Below are 19,366 nucleotides of genomic sequence, written 5' to 3' on the forward strand. Positions count from 1 at the left end.
AGTCCATGGGGTCGCAAAGAGTCGGACACAAGTGAGCGACTAAGCGGAGCACACAGCACAGACCAGTGCAGCTCTCACCACCGTCTAACTTCAGAGCTTTCTCATCAGCGTAGAAAGAAACCCCGTTCTGTTATCGCTCACTTTCTATTCCCCCTCCCCTTCCTCCATCCCCAGGCAACCACTAATCTTTCTATGTGAACACTGTCTACCAATGGGATGGTACTAATGGGATGATACCCATTGGTATGATACCAATGGGATCATACAATATGTGGTCTTTTGTGACCAATATCCTTCATTCCACGTAATATTTTCTGGGTTCATCCATGCTGTAGCCTGCATCAGTACATCATTCCTTTTTGAGACTGGGTAATATTCCATTCTGTGGAGAGACCACATTGTGTTTACCTGTTCATCAGCTGATGGACGTTTGGGTGGCTCCCACTTTTCAGCTTTTATGATTCGTGTTAGAATGAACATGGGTGTACTCTTTTTTGTGTGAGCCTGTGTTGGGTGCATTCCTAGGCGTGGAATTGCTGGACCCTCTCTTCATTCTATGTTTAAATTCTAGAGGAACCGCCATGCTGTTTTCCATGGTGGCTGCACCATTCTACATTCCCATCGGCAGTGTAGGAGGGTGTCAATTTCTTCGCACCCTTGTCAACACTTGTTACTGTCTTTTGTAGTAGTAGTCGTTGTTGTTACAGCCAGCCCCCCACTATCTCTATGTCTCTCTCTCCATGACCTCGCCCCCATCCTGCCTTCCCCTTCCCCACGTGGCCCGCAGTACCTCAAGGATTTCTAATAGGGACTGACTCCTAGGACTGTAGTTTTTTCTCAGGTGCCCAGATGAACCTCTGTGTTTGCCTAAGTACCTGCAAAGTCTTCTGAGCTGCCTAGGTCACCCAGCAAACATGCTGGCAAGTGCTCTTTGCCTTGTCTCTTCCTTAGTGTCCCCACCTGTAAAATGAGGTCTTAGCATCTCAAACTCAAGCACCTCCAAGGGCCAAGCAGGTGAGGTAGTAGAGGTGTAAGGAGGATGGGGGCATGGTGGGAGGGGGCATTATTCCTACGCAGCTGATTTCTGTCATGTAGGAATGCCTCTATTCTTAGATCCCTCAATTTTTCAACAGAAAGCAGGAAATATGGATGTTTTGCAAAATCTCCTGGTTTTCCAATATTTCCAATGAAAGCATTTTTTAAAAGGGCACACAAGCAAAACATATCTGTGCATCTAGCCTAGCCCAGCCTGCAGAATTCCAGTGTAAAATTTTCCAGGTTTGTAAAAAACCTGGAAGCCATGATTTGGGAACCTGTGTGTGCCTAGGAGTCACCTGGAGGGCTTGTTAAGCCAGAGCTTCTGATCCAGCACGTCCAGGGGTTGAGGGGAATCTGAATATTTGCACATGTAACCAGCTCCCAGGTAAGGCCCATGCTGCTGGTCCCAGGACCACACCTTGAGAATCGCAGCTTTGGACCAACAAGTTCCATTCCAGGTCTGAAAGGCAGGTTCAGGATTCTATACCCCACAGTGCAGGGTCTCCCCTCGAGGGGAGGAAGCACCACGTGGTGGATCGGACTATGGACAAGAGTTAGCAAGCTCCTGTGAGGACCACCCGGCAGAGACAGCAGCACAGAGCAGGTACCGCCATTCTGTCAAGCTTTTGTAGTTTAGTCGGTCAGTCGTGTCTGACTCTTTGCAACCCCATGGACTGTGGCACGCCAGGCTTCCCTGTCCTTCACCAACTCCCGTTGTGGAAATTTGTCACCATGAAATGCTTTGAAAACTCTAAATCAGGGGTTCCCAACCTCCAGGCCAAGGACCAGTACCTCCTGTCAGATCAGCAGTGGCGTTATATTAGAAATGAAGTGTATAATAAACAGAATACGCTTGAGTCATCTCAAAACCATCCCCCTGCCCTGATCTGTGGAAAAAGGATCTTCTACAAAACCAATCCCTGGTGCCAGAAAGGTTGGAGACTGCTATTCTAAAGGACTATTTAAAAAATGCATATGGTGCTAGTGGTAAAGGACCTGCTTGCAAATGCAGGAGATGTAAGAGACCAGGGTTCGATCCCTGGATCGGGAAGATCCCCTGGAGAAGGAAATGGCAACCCACTCCAGTATTCTTGCCTGGAGAATCCCATGGACAGAGGAGCCTGGCAGGCCACAGTCTATAGAGTAACAAAGAGTCGGACATGACTGAGCACATACTCCCACAGTCCCCTTTCTCTCTCTTTTTAAATTTATTCTAATAAATTTGGCATTTTAGATATTTTGCTCACAGCAAGTTGGATAGAGGTAACGGGGTGAGTGCTAAGGAGGGTTACCAGCAGCCCCCTGATGGGGCGGAGGCCACAGAGATGTCAATAATTAGCCCTGTGCAAGCCCAGGAGCCTGGAGACGCCCATTGTGGGAAGGTTCCTGACTCTCTGCTTCCGGTCCAGTTCATGCAGAAAGCTACCCCATTCTTCTAGAAGCGGTACAATTCTTTTCAGCATCCTCTGTTTTGGAAGACAGGGTAACGTGCTTTCCACATTAGAGTCACGGTGGTCCAAAATGAGCAAATTTTCAATCTTTGGGAAAACCCACCGCCATTCCCCAGCTGGGCCAGAGAAACAGGGGAGCCTGTCTGACATAGAAAGGGTTATAAATTATGGATTAAAAAAATAAAATCACACCACAGCCGGAAGTCCTAGGTCAGCTCAGAGCCTGTGGATCGGCCCTGTGCTAATTTCACTGGGCTGCAACTACTCAAAACATAGCCTAGTCTCAGGAAGGGACAGATTCTGGACAGAACAGCCCGTCAGGTCATAGCCGAGCTGCCTGCAATGCAGCTGAGCCTGGTGCTGCGTAATCTCCAGCCCACTCCGAGGATGCTGTGAATTTTAGACGCTCTCTCAGGGACCCTGGCTCCACAGAGCATGGAATGCGTTGCACTCAGCCATCTGTGGGCTTTTTAAAAATTCAATAATTAATTCCAGTATGCGGTGGTCTTACTGCTATTAGGATTTGGTCTTTTTGTGGTTCTTTTCTTCGGCAAAGGGCTTTTCTAATCATTTACCAGCTAAATAATTTAATATGAGTTATTGCTATAGGCTGGAAACCTGGCACTTAGCTGGTGCTGGGTGATACGAAAATGCCTCTGAACTGAGCAGGGGAAGAGCTGAATGGAATTACGTGGTCCTTGTAATTTATTCCCTGGTTGCCTGCAGTACCTTGCTTGACCTCATCATGCCCTCAGTAATTTTGGTTCTGATTTATCCTGGGGGCATTCTTGTCGTGGGGAGAGTGAACCCAGTTGGGGCGGGGGTGTCCTGAAGCAGGAGGGGAATTACGTTATAGTTCTAGTCCATTTTATGGAAGGGGAAACTGAGGCCCAGGCTGGTTGGTGGTTTGCCCAAGGCCACGTTGCTAGGATGACTGCTGGCCAATGAGGAAAGGGAGTGAGGGCACATAACCTCTGGGCCAGAGTTTAGGGTTTCAGATTTAGGGGATTTCGCCTCCCCCATTTCAGGTCCTCAGTGGAAACTGGAGTGGGGAGGGGAGAGCAGAGACAAGAGCATCCGGGCAGGGTCTGGGCTTGGAGCAGAGGGCAGGCTGCAGTTCTGGCAGTCAGTCGCTTCAGTCCTGTCCCATTCTTTACGACTCCATGGACTCTAGCCCACCAGGCTCCTGTGTCCATGGGGTTCTCCAGGCAAGAATACTGGAGTGGGTTGCCATTTCCTCCTCCAGGAGGAAATGGTAGTTTTGGTGGAGAGTCTACATTTTCTCTAGGTTCTTCTCAGCTTTGTCTTTTTTTTTTTTTTTTTAAAGCTTAGCTCTCCTTATTTTATTTAATTATTACTATTTTTAAAAATTTTACAGCTATACCATGAGGCATGTGGGATCTTAGTTCCCAGACCAGGGGTGGAAGCTACACCCCCTGCAGTGCAAGTGAAGAGCTTTAACCACTGGACCATCAGGGAAGTTCCCTGAGCTCGTCTTAATGACCATATCTCGTCTCAGACGCAGTGGTTTCGTCTGAGAGGTGGAATAATAGAACCGCATACAGTGGTTTGCAGGGATTGATAGCATTCACTGCCCTGTTAGCTCTGGTTGATACAGTCTTTCTACCTATTATTGCAGTTCTTTTATCTGTAAAATGGGTATACTTCGAGACTCAACAGCAATGACTGCCCCCACTACTTTGGTATTGATGCTTTCAAATGGTAGTGCTGGAGAAGATTCTTGTGAGTCCCTTGGCCAGCAAGGAGATCTAACCAGTCAATTCAAAAGGAAGTCAACCCTGAATACTCAATGGAAGGACTGATGCTGAACCTGAAGTTCCAATACTTTGGCCTCCTGATATAAAGAGCTGACGTATTGGAAAAGACCCTGATGCTGGGAAAGACTGAAGGCAGGAGGAGAAGGAGGCGACAGAGGATGAGATGGCTGGATGGCATCACTGACTCAATGGACATGAGTTTGAGCAAACTCTGGGAGATGGTGAAGGACAGGGGAGCCTGGCGTGCTGCAGTCCATGGGGTCGCAAAGAGTCAGACATGAATGAGCACACAACAACTTTGGAATTTTTGAGTAGTGAGAAAGGAAAGGATAATGGCATACAGTTCCTCACCCAAGAGGTGGTCAGGGCAGGACATGGGGGCTTTCCGGAGGCTCCAGGAAGTGTCTCAGTCAGTCAGTCAGTTCAGTCGCTCAGTCGTGTCCGACTCTGCGACCCGATGAATTGCAGCACGCCAGGCCTCCCTGTCTATCACAAGCTCCTGGAGTTTACTCAAACTCATGCCCATCGAGTTGGTGATGCCATCCATCCATCTCATCCTCTGTCGTCCCCTTCTCCTCCTGCCCCCAATCCCTCCCAGCATCAGGGTCTTTTCCAATGAGTCAAGTCTTCGCATGAGGTGGCCAAACTATGGAGTTTCAGCTTCAGCATCAGTCCTTCCAGTGAACACCCAGGACTGACCTCCTTTAGAATGGACTGGTTGGATCTCCTTGCAGTCCAATGGACTCTCAAGAGTCTTTTCCAACACCATAGTTCAAAAGCATCAATTCTTCAGCGCTCAGCTTTCTTCACAGTCCAACTCTCACATCCACACATAACCACTGGAAAAACCATAGCCTTGACTAGATGGACCTTTGTTGACAAAGTAATGTCTCTGCTTTTTAATATGCTATCTAGGTTGGTCATAACTTTCCTTCCAAGGAGTAAGCACCTTTTAATTTCATGGCTGCAGTCACCATCTGCAGGGATTTTGGAGCCCCCAAAAATAGTCTGACACTGTTTCCACTGTCTCCCCATCTATTTCCCATGAGGTGATGGGACCAGACGCAGATGCTAGGCAGGAGCAAAAAGTTTCTCCCTTGTCATCTGTATCATGAGTCAAGACAACCAGAGGTAGCAGGTGGCCTGCTAAATGGGATTGTTTGAAGAGGGATTGTCTGTCTGCAAAGGTGTGGCCGAGGTCTGGGGCCCAGAAGGTGTGGTCCAGGTTGGGGAGCACAAAGGCAGAGCAGGGGGCGGGGCTCCTCCTGAGTGACCTTCTTCTAGGGACAGGGATGCAGGATCCCATTGGTCAGAGGGCACGATGATGTCTGCAGGATTAGAGAGAGGATGGGACAGTGGGAACGGGTCTGGAGGAAAAAGGGCAGGGGGAGGGGTGCCCAGCACATCCCTGGGAGTGCCCTCAGCGCAGTGGGGATGCCTGGGAGGTGAAGGGAAGGGATGGGGGAGGGAGTCCACCTGGTCTGTGAGTTCACTGCCGGGGTCCCAGGGAGGATGAGCTGCCGAAAGCCCCAGGGACAGGTTCTCCTTCTCTGAGAGGCTGGTAACAGTGCACGCGACTCCCCTTTTGCCTCAGGCTCCCTGGATGAAAAATGGGAAACCAGGGTGTGGAACCAGAGGATGAGTCAACCTCTGAAAAGCCCTTAATCCTGAAATACATTGTCACTTGATCTGCATTTCCTCCCCAGGCAGGACTGTGGAGATGTGTGTTCTGAACTTGCTCCCCTCAAAAAACAACCACATTGGATGTTCTTAGAATGTGCTGCTCCCCTCCCCGCAGCCCCTTATGTGTGGGGAGTAAGGATGGGCGGTGTGGTGGGGACGGGGGTCGGTGGGGGACGGGGCATAGGGTGACATGGAGGTGCTGCTTCTCCTCCTTCCCCCTCCCTCCCTGCAAACGCGGAAAACCTGGGGGTGGGGCGGATGGGGGGGTCAGTGGATATTGTTTTAGGTCCCCTCTGCTAGATAGTGACAGGCCTTGTCCTCACTGTCTTTCTACTCTACTGTCCTTGATTTCAGGGTTGGACAGGTTTGAACATTTGAAAGCAGCCTGGGTTGTGCAAACCATAGGAATTTGGAGCTACCAGCATTTCTTGGAGACAATTGAGTGACTGAAAGTCACTTAGTCATGTCTGACTCTTTGCGACCCCATGGACTATACAGTCCACAGAATTCTCCAGGCCAGAATACTGGACTGAGTAGCCTTTCCCATCTCCAGGGGATCTTCCCGTCCCAGGGATAGAGCCCAGGTCTCCCGCGTTGCAGGTGGATTCTTTACCAGCTGAGCCACCAGGGAAGCCCAAGAATACCGGAGTGGGTAGCCTATCGCTTCTCCAGAGGATCTTCCCAACCCAGGAATCGAACTGGTGTCTCTGGCATTGTAAGCAGATTCTTTACCAACTGAGCTATCAGGGAAGCCCCAACAGGAAAAAAAAATCAACTTCTGCTGACTTTATGCCCATCAGTCACCCAAAATTGCAATTCTCTGATGGAAAACGCAAAAATTTGCAGAACTCAAGTAGGAAGCATTTTAAAAATCGTATTTTCAGGACTTCCTTGGTGATCTAGTGGTTAACACTCCATGCTTCCACTGCAGGGGGCATGGGTTCCATCCTTGGTTGCGGAATTGAGTTCCTTCATGCCACAAGTTGTGGCCAAAAATTTTTTTAAAAAATTTAAAATTAAAAAATGCAGAATTAAAAAAAAAAACAACTTCTTTTCTTATATCCCAAATCAGGAAGCTGAAAAAAAGAAACCTCTGTGATCACTCCCATCATTTTAGATGAGGACACAGGATGGACAGAATCACTCCCCAGAGCCCTGTGTCTTTCTTGTTCACAGCCCCCATCCCCACCCCGCTACTCTCACAGCCTAAGTGAAATAGATCCAAGAAACACCTGAGGAAAATCAGGAATTGTTGAGTGGTTCACTAAGGCCATACAGGCAACAACAAACAACCACCCCCCCTACTCTCCCTGGAGACTTCTAAAACCCCCAAATACCATAGTTCTGTTTAAAATGTAACAGGTCAACTAATGATTTGGAGCCTCTTTAATCCTGTTTATTTAGTTTCTACAAGTACAGAGAAAAGAAGAAAAGTATCACTCATTCATTTCTTAACCATTCACCGAGTCCCTAGTGTGTGCCGAGGGCTGAGGGCTACAAAGGTGAATGAAACACTAAAATCATAAAAATGACTGTATTTATGACTTTGCCTACACATCATATATTTTAAAACAAGGTCTGCACATTTTCCAGAAATGAGCATTGGCAGCAGGGTTAAACCTAGGAAGGAGAATGTCTCAATGATGCTACAGGCCAGCTTGCCTTCAGCTTGAATTAGACCATGAATTTTCTCATAACACAGTTGAGCTTGGCTTTACAAACCTGACATTAGGATGTCTGAATCTACTGTGAATGAGAGGGTGCCTATTCCATTTAACATCTGGCTCCTGAGGAGTCGCTGTGTGCCAGGCCTTGTTCTAGGCACGGGGGATGGAGAAATGAGAAATTACATTCTTTTAGCAGGATTTGCTCCTAGCCTGGGGACCAGGCTGATCTGGGAAGCCAGTCAGGTGAGCCCAGGGCTTGCCCCGCATTTGCCCAGAGCTTGCCCCGCATTTGCCCAGAGCTCTGTGGCCTGGGACCAGGCATTTACTTCCCTGAGCTGCAAAGAGGCTCATCAGGACCCTGGAAGAGTCTTCTTAGTTACTCCAAGCCCTCATCCTACACCCAGGACCAGCCTCTACCACCTCCGCCTGGCTCCAACACATGCTACCAAGAACAGAGACCACCTAATGAGAGGTCAAAGCTATAGTAAGAGCCGTGGCAGACACTGTGGGCTTTTAAAATAATGGCTCATTTGATCCTCATGAGACTGATGGAGGGACTACTATTATCCTCTCCATTGTACAGAGGGGAAACTGAAGCACAGAGAAGTCAAGCAACTCGTCCAAAGTCACACAGTTAGAAATGGGAGAGACAGGACTGGAAATCAGACTGGGTCGGCTCGCCTCCTGCTGTGGCAGTCTGAGCTCCAACAAAGTGGGACAAAGTGGGACAAATTGCGACAAAGGAAGTCGCCGAGAGGCTAGAATCTGGGAACGACAGGGTCTTGAGTGTTGGGGAAGAGCAGCTGCTTGCCCTGTCCCATGGAAGGTAGGTGGGGTGGTAGTTACTGCAGTGATGGGTCTGTCCCTGGAAGGGAACATAACTCTAGAAATGTTCCTGAAAGAGTCATTTAGAAAAACCAAATCCTTGTCAAATATCCTGCGAGGCACCAGGAATTACAGAGTGCTCGTGTGAGGATGAAACTGGGGTCCCAGGGAAGAACACACGGTTTTTCATTCTGCGTGGACTGTAAAAAACACCTTAAATCCGTTTGTCCTAAAAGCACCAACACAGCATCACTGATCCTCAGTTCTGTGACTGTGGCCTCTTTAATTGACTCTCTAGCCAAGACCCTGCCCCTCCCAGAAAGCATCTGCAGCCTTGCGTTCCCCAATTCCCTGCACCCCTAAAGGCTTGATGCTTATGGTGGGCTCCATGGTGTTCCCCCCAAATACGTCCAAATCCAACTCTCGGAACCTGTGGATATTACTGTATAGGGCAAATGATGTGATTGAAGATTTTGCGAGAACATTATTTTGGAGCATCCCGGTGACTTTGAAATCCAACTTGACAAGTGCCCTAGCAGGAGACACACATAGGAGAGGAAGGGGTGGGGCGACCACGGAGGCGGAGACTGGAGGGATGTGGCCAGAGGTCAAGAAACAAGAGGTGGCCCCTGGATGGGCAGAACAGAATTCCCCCCACAACTTCTGCAGGGAGAGTGGCTGGCTGCCACCTTGATGGTGGACTCTGGCCTCCAGAGCTGTGAGACCAAACGTTTCTGCTGTTTTGAGCCCCCCCGTTTGGGCCGTGTAACTTCTGCACTGCCCTGCACAAGGTGTGTGCCCTTCACAGGGTCTGGTACGGCCTGCTAGTGCTAAGTCGCTTCAGTCGTGTCCGACTCTGCAACCCCATGGTCTGTAGCCCGCCAGCATTTTTTTAGGCAAGCATACTGGAGTGGGTTGCCATGCCCTCCTCCAGCGGGTCCTCCCCACCCAGGGAGGGAACCTGCGTCTATCACGTCTGCAGGACTGGCAGGCTCTTTACCACTAGTACCACCTGGGAAGCCCTGAGCACCCAACAAAAAACCCACGGAACGAAACTGCAGAGACCCAAGGACTTGCAGCAGCCAAAATCCTGGACAAAATGAGAAAGCAAGCAGACACACGGCAACTGTCCACTGCTGTCTCTGGGACAGCCATGAGTTCTTGTCTCTGTCCTTCACAGGTGACAGAGCCTTGAGGAGGCTCTCACCACACAGGGTGCAGGAGGCCCACCCTGCAGCTCCCTGAGTGGGATTCTGACTGGTGTGTGTGTGTGTGTGTGTGTTGGGGTCTGTAAAATGCTGGTACCTAAGATGGGACAAAGCTATTCCCTTGCTTAAGCCCACAAAGTTTCTCATGGTCTGCAAGCTTAATCTGCACCTAAACCAGGACCTGAGCAGATTCTAGCCACTCTTCCTCACCTGCTGCAGGAGGTAACAAAGTGTCAGGAAGGAGGCTGCCCCGGTTCCACGGATGAACCTGGACCACACACAGATGACTTATCGCAGTACCAGTCCTGCGTTCAAAGGCCCTTTGCCAGAAGGATGCTAAGATCAGGCCCCCAAGGCCAGTGGCAGGGGCCTGCACCTGGGACACCTGCCCCGCCCCCACCCCGGGGTCTGCCCAGGGGTAGTGTGTGCCAAGAGCCTGGACCCTTTCAGGCTACACTGTGGTCAAAGGCCCACTCAGACCCTGTTGAAAACTTGGGGCCATGTAAGAGGAATCCAGCTACCTCATCTGCTGGTACCCTCCTGGGGATTCTGGAACCAAGGTGCCCATGGCCAGGTTCCTAGATTGAGTCGGTGGCTCAAGGCTTGGCAGGCAGTGGCTGCTCCAATTCTAGAGGTAGACTGGGGGCCAGGAGGTTTTGCGGGGGTTGGTTTGCAGGCAGCTGATGGAAGACGCTGGGCTTCAGGCCACCCGTCAAGCAAAGCAGAAGCAGGCAAAGGGTGTCAAAAGTAAGACTTTAGGGACCACCTACTTTGGGTCCTAGCAGGGCCCCAGCAGGACACAGGGGCCTGGGAAGAGCCCTTTTTACCTTGAGCCCTCTTCCTCGGCTCTGGGTCTTGCTCCCACACCCCCGCAATTTCTCTCTGGGGAAGTCCTAAAGCCAGGGTTGGTTGGAAGTCTGTAAAATGGGGGCCCTAATCTGGGCAGCTGCGACAGTGGCCCCGCTTTGGAGAGGGTGGGTCAACGGATCAGGTTAGAAACCCCCTCCTTCTTTCCAGGACGACCCCTTTCTGCGCCAGGAGGCGGGAGACTGCGCTGCTTGGAGCATCCCGAGCTTTCTCTTCCGATCCGGACCAGATAAACCCTCCGACGCGGCTCGCAGCGCGCTCTCTTTGCCCTGAATTTCCTTCCCTCCAGCTACCCTGGGCGTCCCCCCAAATCCGGGCCCCCTCCCCAGCTTGGAGAGCGCCCCCCACACCCTGCACCCCCGAAAAACTCCCCCCGCCCCGCACTCCCGCCTGGATTCCCATCCGTGCCTCCTTCCACCAGGGACACGCCCTCTCCCGCACCCAGCCACGCACACGAACTGGACTCTCCCTTCTCTACCGCCCTCTACCGCCTCCTGGAACCCTCCCCGTCGGACCCTTCCCCATTCTTCAGGACTCCAGATCGGCTCGACTGCAAGGTGGGGGTGGGAGGGAGCACCTTTTCCCCTACTTTGGGGGACTGCTCCATCCTTAGCATTTCCCCCCCTACGCCTGACTTCCAATTGCCTCGCGCCCTGGCCGCCGCCCCGGGATTGCGCAGCCCGCACCTCTCTTGGCCGCCCGCCCCCTCCCCATCCCCGGCTTCCAGCCCTGTGGGCGCCCTCCCGCTGCTCGGAGCCTCCTATCTGGGGCGCGATCCCACCCCTCCCCTGTCCCCCCGCCCCCAGGTGCCGGCGATCGCGGGGTCCCCCGGGGAGCGCTCCCTGCTGCGCCCGGCCCGCGCTCCATTGTGCGGCCGGTGCGCGCGCTGCGTCAAGGCTGCCGCCGCCACACGCACGCACTCACCGCGCTCAATTAACCCCCGGGAGCGGCAGGAAGGGAGGCGGCGAGCGGGAGGAGGGAGCCCAATCGCGCGGCGCCCCCGCCCCGGCCCCGCGCGGCGCCGCCTCCGCCATTGCTGTGAGCAGGAGCGGGCGACGCGGAGGCTCGGAGCGCGGCCGGAGCCCAGACCTGCCGGAGCCTGGCGTGGGGTGAGTGCGGCCGGTGGGACCGCGGGGCGCCCGGGCTGGACCCTCCTGGCCCAGGAGCCGGGTCCAGGGCCGCGCATCACCCCTAGGTGGGAGGGACGGGGTGGGGGGTGGTCTCCGGGCAGGTCTCCGGCGCAGCGGCGCCAGAACCGGGGAGGCGTCTAGACCTCGCGGGCAGGGGCGGCGCCCCCTCCTCCGCGGCTTTGCGCCCCTGCATTCGGCGCTTTTGTCCAGCCGGTGGGAGTCCGTAAATACACCGCGCCCGCCCCTCACCCCTAGAGCCGCGACCTCTGCATCCTCACGACCCTTCCCCGGAGACCAGGCAGGGGGCCGGAGAGCTCGCCGACGCCCGGGACAGCGGGCGGGTCCGGCTCGCGGTGACTCCCGCCCGGCCCTCGCTCCGCAGGCTGGCAGCCTCGGGTCCCCCGGAACCATGGTGAAGTTGGGGAACAATTTCGCGGAGAAGGGCACCAAGCAGCCGCTGCTGGAGGATGGCTTCGACACCATCCCCCTGATGACGCCCCTCGATGTCAATCAGCTGCAGTTCCCGCCCCCGGATAAGGTGAGAGGCCCCCCTCCCACCCCGGCATCCCGCACGGCCGGGTGCGCACCTCCAAATCTCGGGTGGCGGCCGAAACAAAAGGATCGCGCCGCGTGTGCTCTGGGGACGGGCTTGGGCGGGGTGGAGGACGCGCCTCGGGGGACCACGTACCCGCGAGGGATTCTGGAGCGGGCGGTCTGCGCCCCCCATCACCCCACCCTCCGCGCCCCGCCTTAGATGACAGCTTCGTACTGACCCAGGAACTGCGCGGTCCGGGAAAGATCCTTTCTTAATTTTCATGGGACCCTGATCCGAGAGAGGTCCCGGGCCCCTCCGCCGCCAGCCCAGCTCTGCGCCTGCCCGCCCCGGAGTAACAGGGGCTCTGCTTCGGGGGTGAGCCCAGGAGCGGCTCGGTTGCCCCTAGCGCCTTCCCGGGTGGTGCAGTTTCCGATTTGCCCCCTTGCAGTGAGGAGGCCCCTCTCCTTGGCCAGAGGGACCCTCCCTGGGGGCCTCCTCCTCTCCCCCCGTCACAGACACACCGGTGGTGGCTGCGGCAGGATGCGCGCTCCTTCGCCGCCACCTTCCTCTCTTTGTTCCTTTTGTGAAAATCTCCAAATAAGCAGAACACTCGCGCTCCTCCGTGTTAGTGTAACTGGGGACAGCCAGCCATTCATCATCCTCTCCTGGAAGTGGGATTTTTGTGTGTGTGCGCGCTGAATTTAAAGAATCCCCTCTTTTTTAAAATACAGCTTGCAGTCGAGTAGCTTTCTGTCCCTTAAGAGCAGTCTTTTCAAGAGTTAATGCTTAGAAAACGTTTAAAAGCCTAGACAACTGTGTCGTGAAACAGAGACCTAAAATTGGGCACTCGCATCCTTTCTGCCCGCCTTGCTGCTCTTTAGAAGTCACCCCAGCCACCAGGAAGCGCCCTCTCTTCCCCGAAGTGTGCTGGCATTTCTTGTTTGGTTCAACGCCTGGCAGGGCGGTTCTGACTCAGGACTTGTCCTTTATTCCAGCCTGTTGGTGATGATGGGTGACCGGGCAGGGGTGGGGATGGGGGGGAATATCCCTGCCATGGGTCCATCCTCTCTGGAGGATTCCTTTATTCACATGGTGGGCCCTTTGATAGGCTTACTTAGCTCCTCAAAGTGGTTCTGATCCCCCCAACTCTGTGTTTGGGTAAGTAGGCAGCGGGGCAGGGGCTGGAGGGAGGCTGAAGCAAGTGTTTCATTTCAAGGAAATGGATCAACTGATTTCGACTGTGCACCTGGGCCATGTGGGACCACTCTGGGGCACTGATGGTCCAAAAGAGGCTTTGAGGGAGGGGCAGGGCTGCCTGAGACCTTGGTTCTCACCTCCCTTTTCCTGCGTAGGTTTCAGGCTTGCCCGGTTAGCACAGCCTGGCATCCCCATCCCCACCTTCCCTTCCTGCCTTAGCCCAGGAGCCATGGCAGCAAGTGCCAGGAACACAGCGTGCCTGGGCAGCACCGCTGTCAGACGCTCCCCTCCTCTCAGCCTCCTCTCGCGTCCTAAGTCTGTTCCATTTTGGAAGCAGTTGGCTTATAGCAGGGAGGAGGTTTCAGGCAGGTATGAAGTCTTGACCAACCAGCTGGGCCGTCCAGGAGCAGGCTTGTCGTTGAGTCACTCAGTCATATCCGGCTCTTTGAGACCCTTTGGACTGCAGCACGCCAGGCTTCCCTGTCCTTTGCTATCTCCTGGAGTTTGCTCACACTCATGTTCATTGAGTCGGGGATGCCATCCAATCATCTCATCCTCTGCCACCCCTTTCTCCTGCCTTCTATCTTTGCCAACATCAGAGTCTTTTCTAATGAGTCGGCTCTTCACATCAGGTGGCCAAAATATTGGAGTAACCTAGGCTGCTCTGAAAAATGATGAATCTCCCATCCCTGTGATGCTCCCAGCTGGAGATTCTAGCAGGAAGTGGTAGTTGGGTCAGAAGATTTCTAAGGTCACAGATAAAGAAACCGAGTCTCTGAGAGTTTACAGGACATGTTCAAGGTCATTCAGCTGAAGGCCACCACTCTCCAGGATTGAAGATCCAGCACGACCTCTTGCTTTGCCCTCTTGGAACCAGACCGTGCTCACACGGGATGTCTCTTCACCCCAACAGTGGCACCGTGTTGCTCCCAGCCCAGGTTCAGGGAGGTGATGTCACCTGTCCCAGAGGACACGTGTCTGAGGGCAGATAGTGCAGATAGGGCTGTCAATGGACTGTGTGCTGTGTGCCGAGGTTCTGGAGCTGCGACAGTGCGGGTGGTCACAGAGCTGGCAGCCGTGTCAGGGCCAGTCTCCGCTGACGTGTGTTGACTGCTTATTATGCAGCAAGCCCTTGTCTGTGTGATTTACAGCTTTCACTTCCTTTCATGTTGCTGACATTAGATGGTAACTACCACTGTTGCCCCATTTTACAGATGTGGAAATGGAGGCACTGAGAGTAAGGAACTTGCCTGAGGTCAGCCTTCTAGTGGCAGAGGCAGGCTGAAGCTGGGCCAATAGGCTACTGAGCAGGTCCCCCCCCGGGCTGAGGGTCCCATGGATTCCCTCCTCCTCCCAGTAGCCCAGCCAGATGGGCCTTGCTCCCATTTCACAGGCCAGGGCACTGAGGTTCCAAGTGGCCATGGGTGTGCTCAAGGTCACACCTGAGCTCGTCAGGTATAGTTGGGTTTCGAGGATGGCAGGGTTAGGCCCTAGTGCTGCCCTGGAGATGGGTGCCCCTGGACTGGGCACGCAGGCTGTCAGGCTGGGCAGAGGAGAGCTGCATGCAACGGAAGGGAGGGAGGAGGGAGCCAAGGGTGTGCTTACAAGCGATGTGGCCCTTGGATGGGTTTTCCAGTGTCACGAGGCGTGAGCCAGTTTCTCCCTGAGGCTGGGTCCAGTGTCACGGCTCAGTGTGGGATCCCCGCAGTCTCCCGAGTCCTTGTTCTGCCCTGGGTCCCAGCATCATGCAAGGCAGTCTGTCCCACCCAGTGAAGGGCGCTGCCACTTGGGTGAGGAAGCGGGTTGGCGGCGGGGGGCTGGTTCTCTGCAGTCCAACAGACACTTCTTGGCTCCTGCTCTGGGGTGGGGGTGGGCGTTTGGGGATTAGAGACGTGTAGCCCCTGGATACCTCACTGCCTCATCAAGTGGGGACAGAGAAGGAAACAGTCCCAGAAACAGGGTATCAGGAGGGCAGTAAATGATGCAGAGAGGCTGAGGGTGGAGGCTGCAAGGCTGGGTTAGGGTTCATCTGAAGCTGGTGGGGGTGATGGGAAAAGGTTTGCCCTAGGCAAAGATAGAGCACGTTTGACTGGTTGGAAAAACATCTCCTGCTTCACAGTGGAGAGGGGAAGGGTAACAAGGAAGGAGACCCATTAAGTGTGCAGGAGGGGTAAGAGACACAGGATCAATCCCTGGGTTGGAAAGATCCCCTGGAGTAGAAAGTGGTCAACCCACTTCAGTATTCTTGCCTGGAGAATCCCATGGACAGAGGAGCCTGGTGGGCTACAGTCCATGGGGTCTCAAAGAGTTGAACATAGCTAAAGCGACTGAGCATGCAGAGACAGGGAAGAGAGGAGGATGGTGGGGGTGAGACAGAGAGACTCCCCAAAAGTGATTTGCCTGAAGGCTGGCTTCTTGCTCCTTCCTAATCCTGGAGGGAAATAGTGCACTTGAATCTTCTTATTTTACCCCTGGTAGCATATAAAAAATAAATGTATCCTTTCTTCCCACCACCCAGACCATGAAGCTCTGGGCAGTGATCAGTCAGTTTAGTCTCTCAGTCGTGTCTGACTCTTTGCGACCCCACGAACTGCAGCACGCCAGGCCTCCCTGTCTATCACCAACTCCTGAAGCTTGCTCAAACCCATGCCCATCGAGTCAGTGATGCCATCCAACCATCTCATCCTCTGTCATCCCCTTCTCCTCCTGCCCTCAATCTTTCCCAGCATCAGGGTCTTTCCCAATGAGTCAGTTCTTCGCATCAGGTGGCCAAAGTATTGGAGCTTCAGCTTCAGCATCAGTCCTTCCAATGAATATTCAGGACTGATTTCCTTTAGGATGGACTGGTTGGATCTCCTTGCAGTCCAAGGGACTCTCAAGAGTCTTCCCCAAGCACCGCAGTGAAGGGAGTTCACTGTGAAGGGAGCACCAGATAAGGAGGCGGGAGCCCCAGGTGCTGGGGGAGCACTGCATTAGGCGTCTGGGGCCCTGCTGACCCCTAATAGGCCTGCTGCTTATTATCTCCGTGGCCTTGGCTTCGGAACTTAACTTCTCTGCCTCTCTGCTGTCATATTTCCCTCCTGGTGCTGCTCTCAGGATTATCAGTGGGTAATTTCTCTGCTAGTCTTGGCACAGAGGAGAGTTGTAATAAGTGGTGACTGTACTCATTCTTCTTGTGAAATACTTCCTGGCAAAATGGTGACTTTGAACACTAGCATCCACCCCCCCACCCCAACCTGTCCTCTTTGGACAGGTGTGTTGGAATGCATGTGACCATTCTCTTGACTGTTTGCTTCTGTTTCCTGAACAAGGTGGTTGTGAAAACTAAGACCGAATATGAACCTGACCGCAAGAAAGGCAAAGTGCGTCCTCCCAAGATAGCAGAGTTCACGGTCAGCATCACCGAGGGCGTAACCGAGAGGTTCAAGGTGAGTGGCCCTGGAGACAGGTGAGATGCTGCTTTTGCCCCCAGGACGGGTCCACTGAGCTCCAGAGATGACCTGTGGAATGATGGGAACAGAATGAGACACTAATGTGGGCTGACCCCAGATATGCAAAATTGACCTTGTGGTCAATTTAAAATTAAAATTTTAAATTTCTTCTTTCTTTTCTTTATCTTCAGAAAATGATCATTATTACCAAGTTTTAATAATAGGGACAACCCACTCCTCAACTTTCTTCTAGGCAGAGGTATATATGGCTTCCTGGGTAGCTCAAACAGTAAAGAATCTGCCTGCAATGCGAGAGGCCTGGGTTCGATCCGTGAGTCTGGAAGATCCCATGGAGAAGGGAATGGGAACCCACTCTAGCATTCTTCCATGGACAGAGGAGCCTGGGGGTCTACAGTCCATGGGGTCACAAAGAATTGGACACGACTGAGCAGCTAACACTTTATAAATAGTAAAATCTTTACCTTAAGTGCAGAAAAGGGGCAAAGAACAACAAAAAGGCAACCATTGCCCTTAGTTGGTGCAAGACCCAGTCTGAGCCTTTGCATTGCAGGCTCATCTGAGCATCCCTCCCCAGGGGGTCAGTACTCTGCATGTAACCTGTTTTGCAGATGGGGAAGTTGAGACACAGGCGGTCACAGCTGTCCCTTACAGGGCCAGGAGTCAGAGGTGGTCCACTCTGGAGCCCTTGTGTTCACACTCCTCCTCTCACCATCCTTCACAGGATGCAGACGTGTGGGGCCCGGCCGGCTCTGTACACAGGTTGCTTGAAGTGCTCACTTTGGAGAAAGAAACTTTGCTCCAGACCATTCTTCAGGGAGAGACAGCTACTGAGAGGGTCAGGGTTCCAGCCAAGCCTGGGGACAGAGCCTTCTCCACTGAGTCTGTGTGGCCTCTGCGGGTGGAAGCAGCTGTGATGGTTGAGAAACAAGTTAGGGTATTGATATTCTGGAAACTTTGTTTCTTTCGCAAACATGAAAGATGGTAAAATGGAGGCCCTCACCTAGATTCAAAGGAATGATTTAGGAGACATAAAACATAAGTCACGCAGGCCCTGAAGAGTGGCCTTGACTGGCCACTCTGGTTGTTACCCACGTGGATGTGTGAGCAGTGTCTTTATGCTGGGTGCATAGAACCTGCCCACCCCCATGTGCTGCAGTTTTCCAAAGCCCCTTTGTATATTGCATCATGTTTTATCTCCCTGTCAACCCTGTGAACTGGTTACGAGATAAAAGTCAACTCCAAAGGAGGGAGTGGCTTTGTGGGGTGATTGGGTATGCCAGGACATAATCTGGCTTTAAATCATCCTTCCCATCACTTGGTCCTGCCTTCCTGGGCTGGAGGGAAACCAGCCAGGGGCCTGCCTGAAAACCGTTCAGCAGGTCCCATCAGAGTCGCCGTGTCTTTTGTGTCTGTGGGGGTGTTTACTTGTGTGTCCGCTCATCTAATCCTATCAGCCTTCCCGGAGAAGCAAGTACCATTAGTGCAACTCATTTTACAGATGGAGAAGTTGAGGCACAGACAGGCCTGTGTCTGTGGTTTCTGCTGGTGCCCAGGAGGGTGTCCAGGTGGAGATGCTCTTCTGGCGGTTGGGTCCTGGCGTGGTGGTTCATCTGTGTTGCGAGGTTCATGGGGGACCAGGTCAGACTGACCTAAGGTCACCATCTCTCTCCTGCTCTGGCCGGCTGCTTGGCGTGTGCCTCTTCTCGGGCCACTTGCTCAGCCCGTCCTGTCCACACCTGGGGCTCAGCCCCTGGCTGAGGCAGAGGTGACCTCATTTTCAAGGTCATGATAACCGTCACCATCTGGATCTCTGAGCATGGCTGGGTTTGCTATCCCTGCTTTGAACCCTGCCTCTTCTGGCCCTGGCATTTTGTGTCCCTACAAGGCGGTACGCTTTGTGGCCCTTGAACGGCCATCCCTTCATCTGTGAGTTGCCTGCAGGCTCTGACCCCACCTCTGGGCTCCTTCGCTTGTGCCTTTCACTCACCTGATGCAGGCCCCCAGGTCCCTTATTTAAGGCATGGATGACGCACCAGAGCCTCCAGGGCTCTCAGCCACGGCTGGGCCTTTGTGTGGTTACCAGGCTCCGGTTGCCAAGAACCTGGGCCCAGAAGATCGGTGCCATCCCAGGGGGTGGGCTGCGGTGGCAGAGGTCCTGCCTTCTCTGCCTCCACCTCCCGGGGATGTCTAAGAGGTGTTGTCCACAGTTGGCACTCAGCGGAGTTTTTTGCACTGCAGTGGCCTGTTTCCCCAGTTCTGTGTGTAAACCAGGCATGTCTGTACACTTAGATCTGTGGCTTCCCTGTGACTCATGGCCATCCTGAAGGGAGTGTCGTAGCCCCTTTTGCAGCTGAGGTTGTTGAGTCCCAGGAGGTCACCAGGGGCTGGGGTCCTCCCCACGACTCTCTGCCTCTGAGTCCAACGCCCTTCTAGCACACCTCCTGCCACACATACCACTCCATGAGCCCTGCTTTCAATTCCTAGACCCGGTTCCCCTTCCGTCACTTTCCAGTGCCAGCTCAGATATCACCTCTG

General features: G+C 53.4%; 1 protein-coding gene across 2 annotated transcripts in view; it reads left to right on the top strand.

Annotated features, from left to right (window-relative positions):
* Positions 1-10,949: 10,949 nt before the first annotated feature.
* NSG1 (neuronal vesicle trafficking associated 1) overlaps positions 10,950-19,366 on the top strand; it is a 34,416-nt gene continuing 25,999 nt past the window's right edge. Inside the window, exons 1-3 of one of the 2 annotated variants that reach the window (XM_043906199.1) lie at positions 10,950-11,074; positions 12,030-12,185; positions 16,691-16,807. In XM_043906199.1, coding sequence (XP_043762134.1) covers positions 12,057-12,185; positions 16,691-16,807 — 246 coding nt within the window. In that variant the 5' untranslated portion in view covers positions 10,950-11,074; positions 12,030-12,056. Of the gene's footprint in view, positions 11,075-11,438; positions 11,627-12,029; positions 12,186-16,690; positions 16,808-19,366 lie in introns of those variants that run through there. The other variant, XM_043906200.1, reaches the window with a different exon arrangement.

The sequence above is a fragment of the Cervus elaphus genome, chromosome 6 (assembly GCF_910594005.1).
Source record: "Cervus elaphus chromosome 6, mCerEla1.1, whole genome shotgun sequence".
NCBI classification, from domain to species: Eukaryota; Metazoa; Chordata; class Mammalia; order Artiodactyla; family Cervidae; genus Cervus; species Cervus elaphus.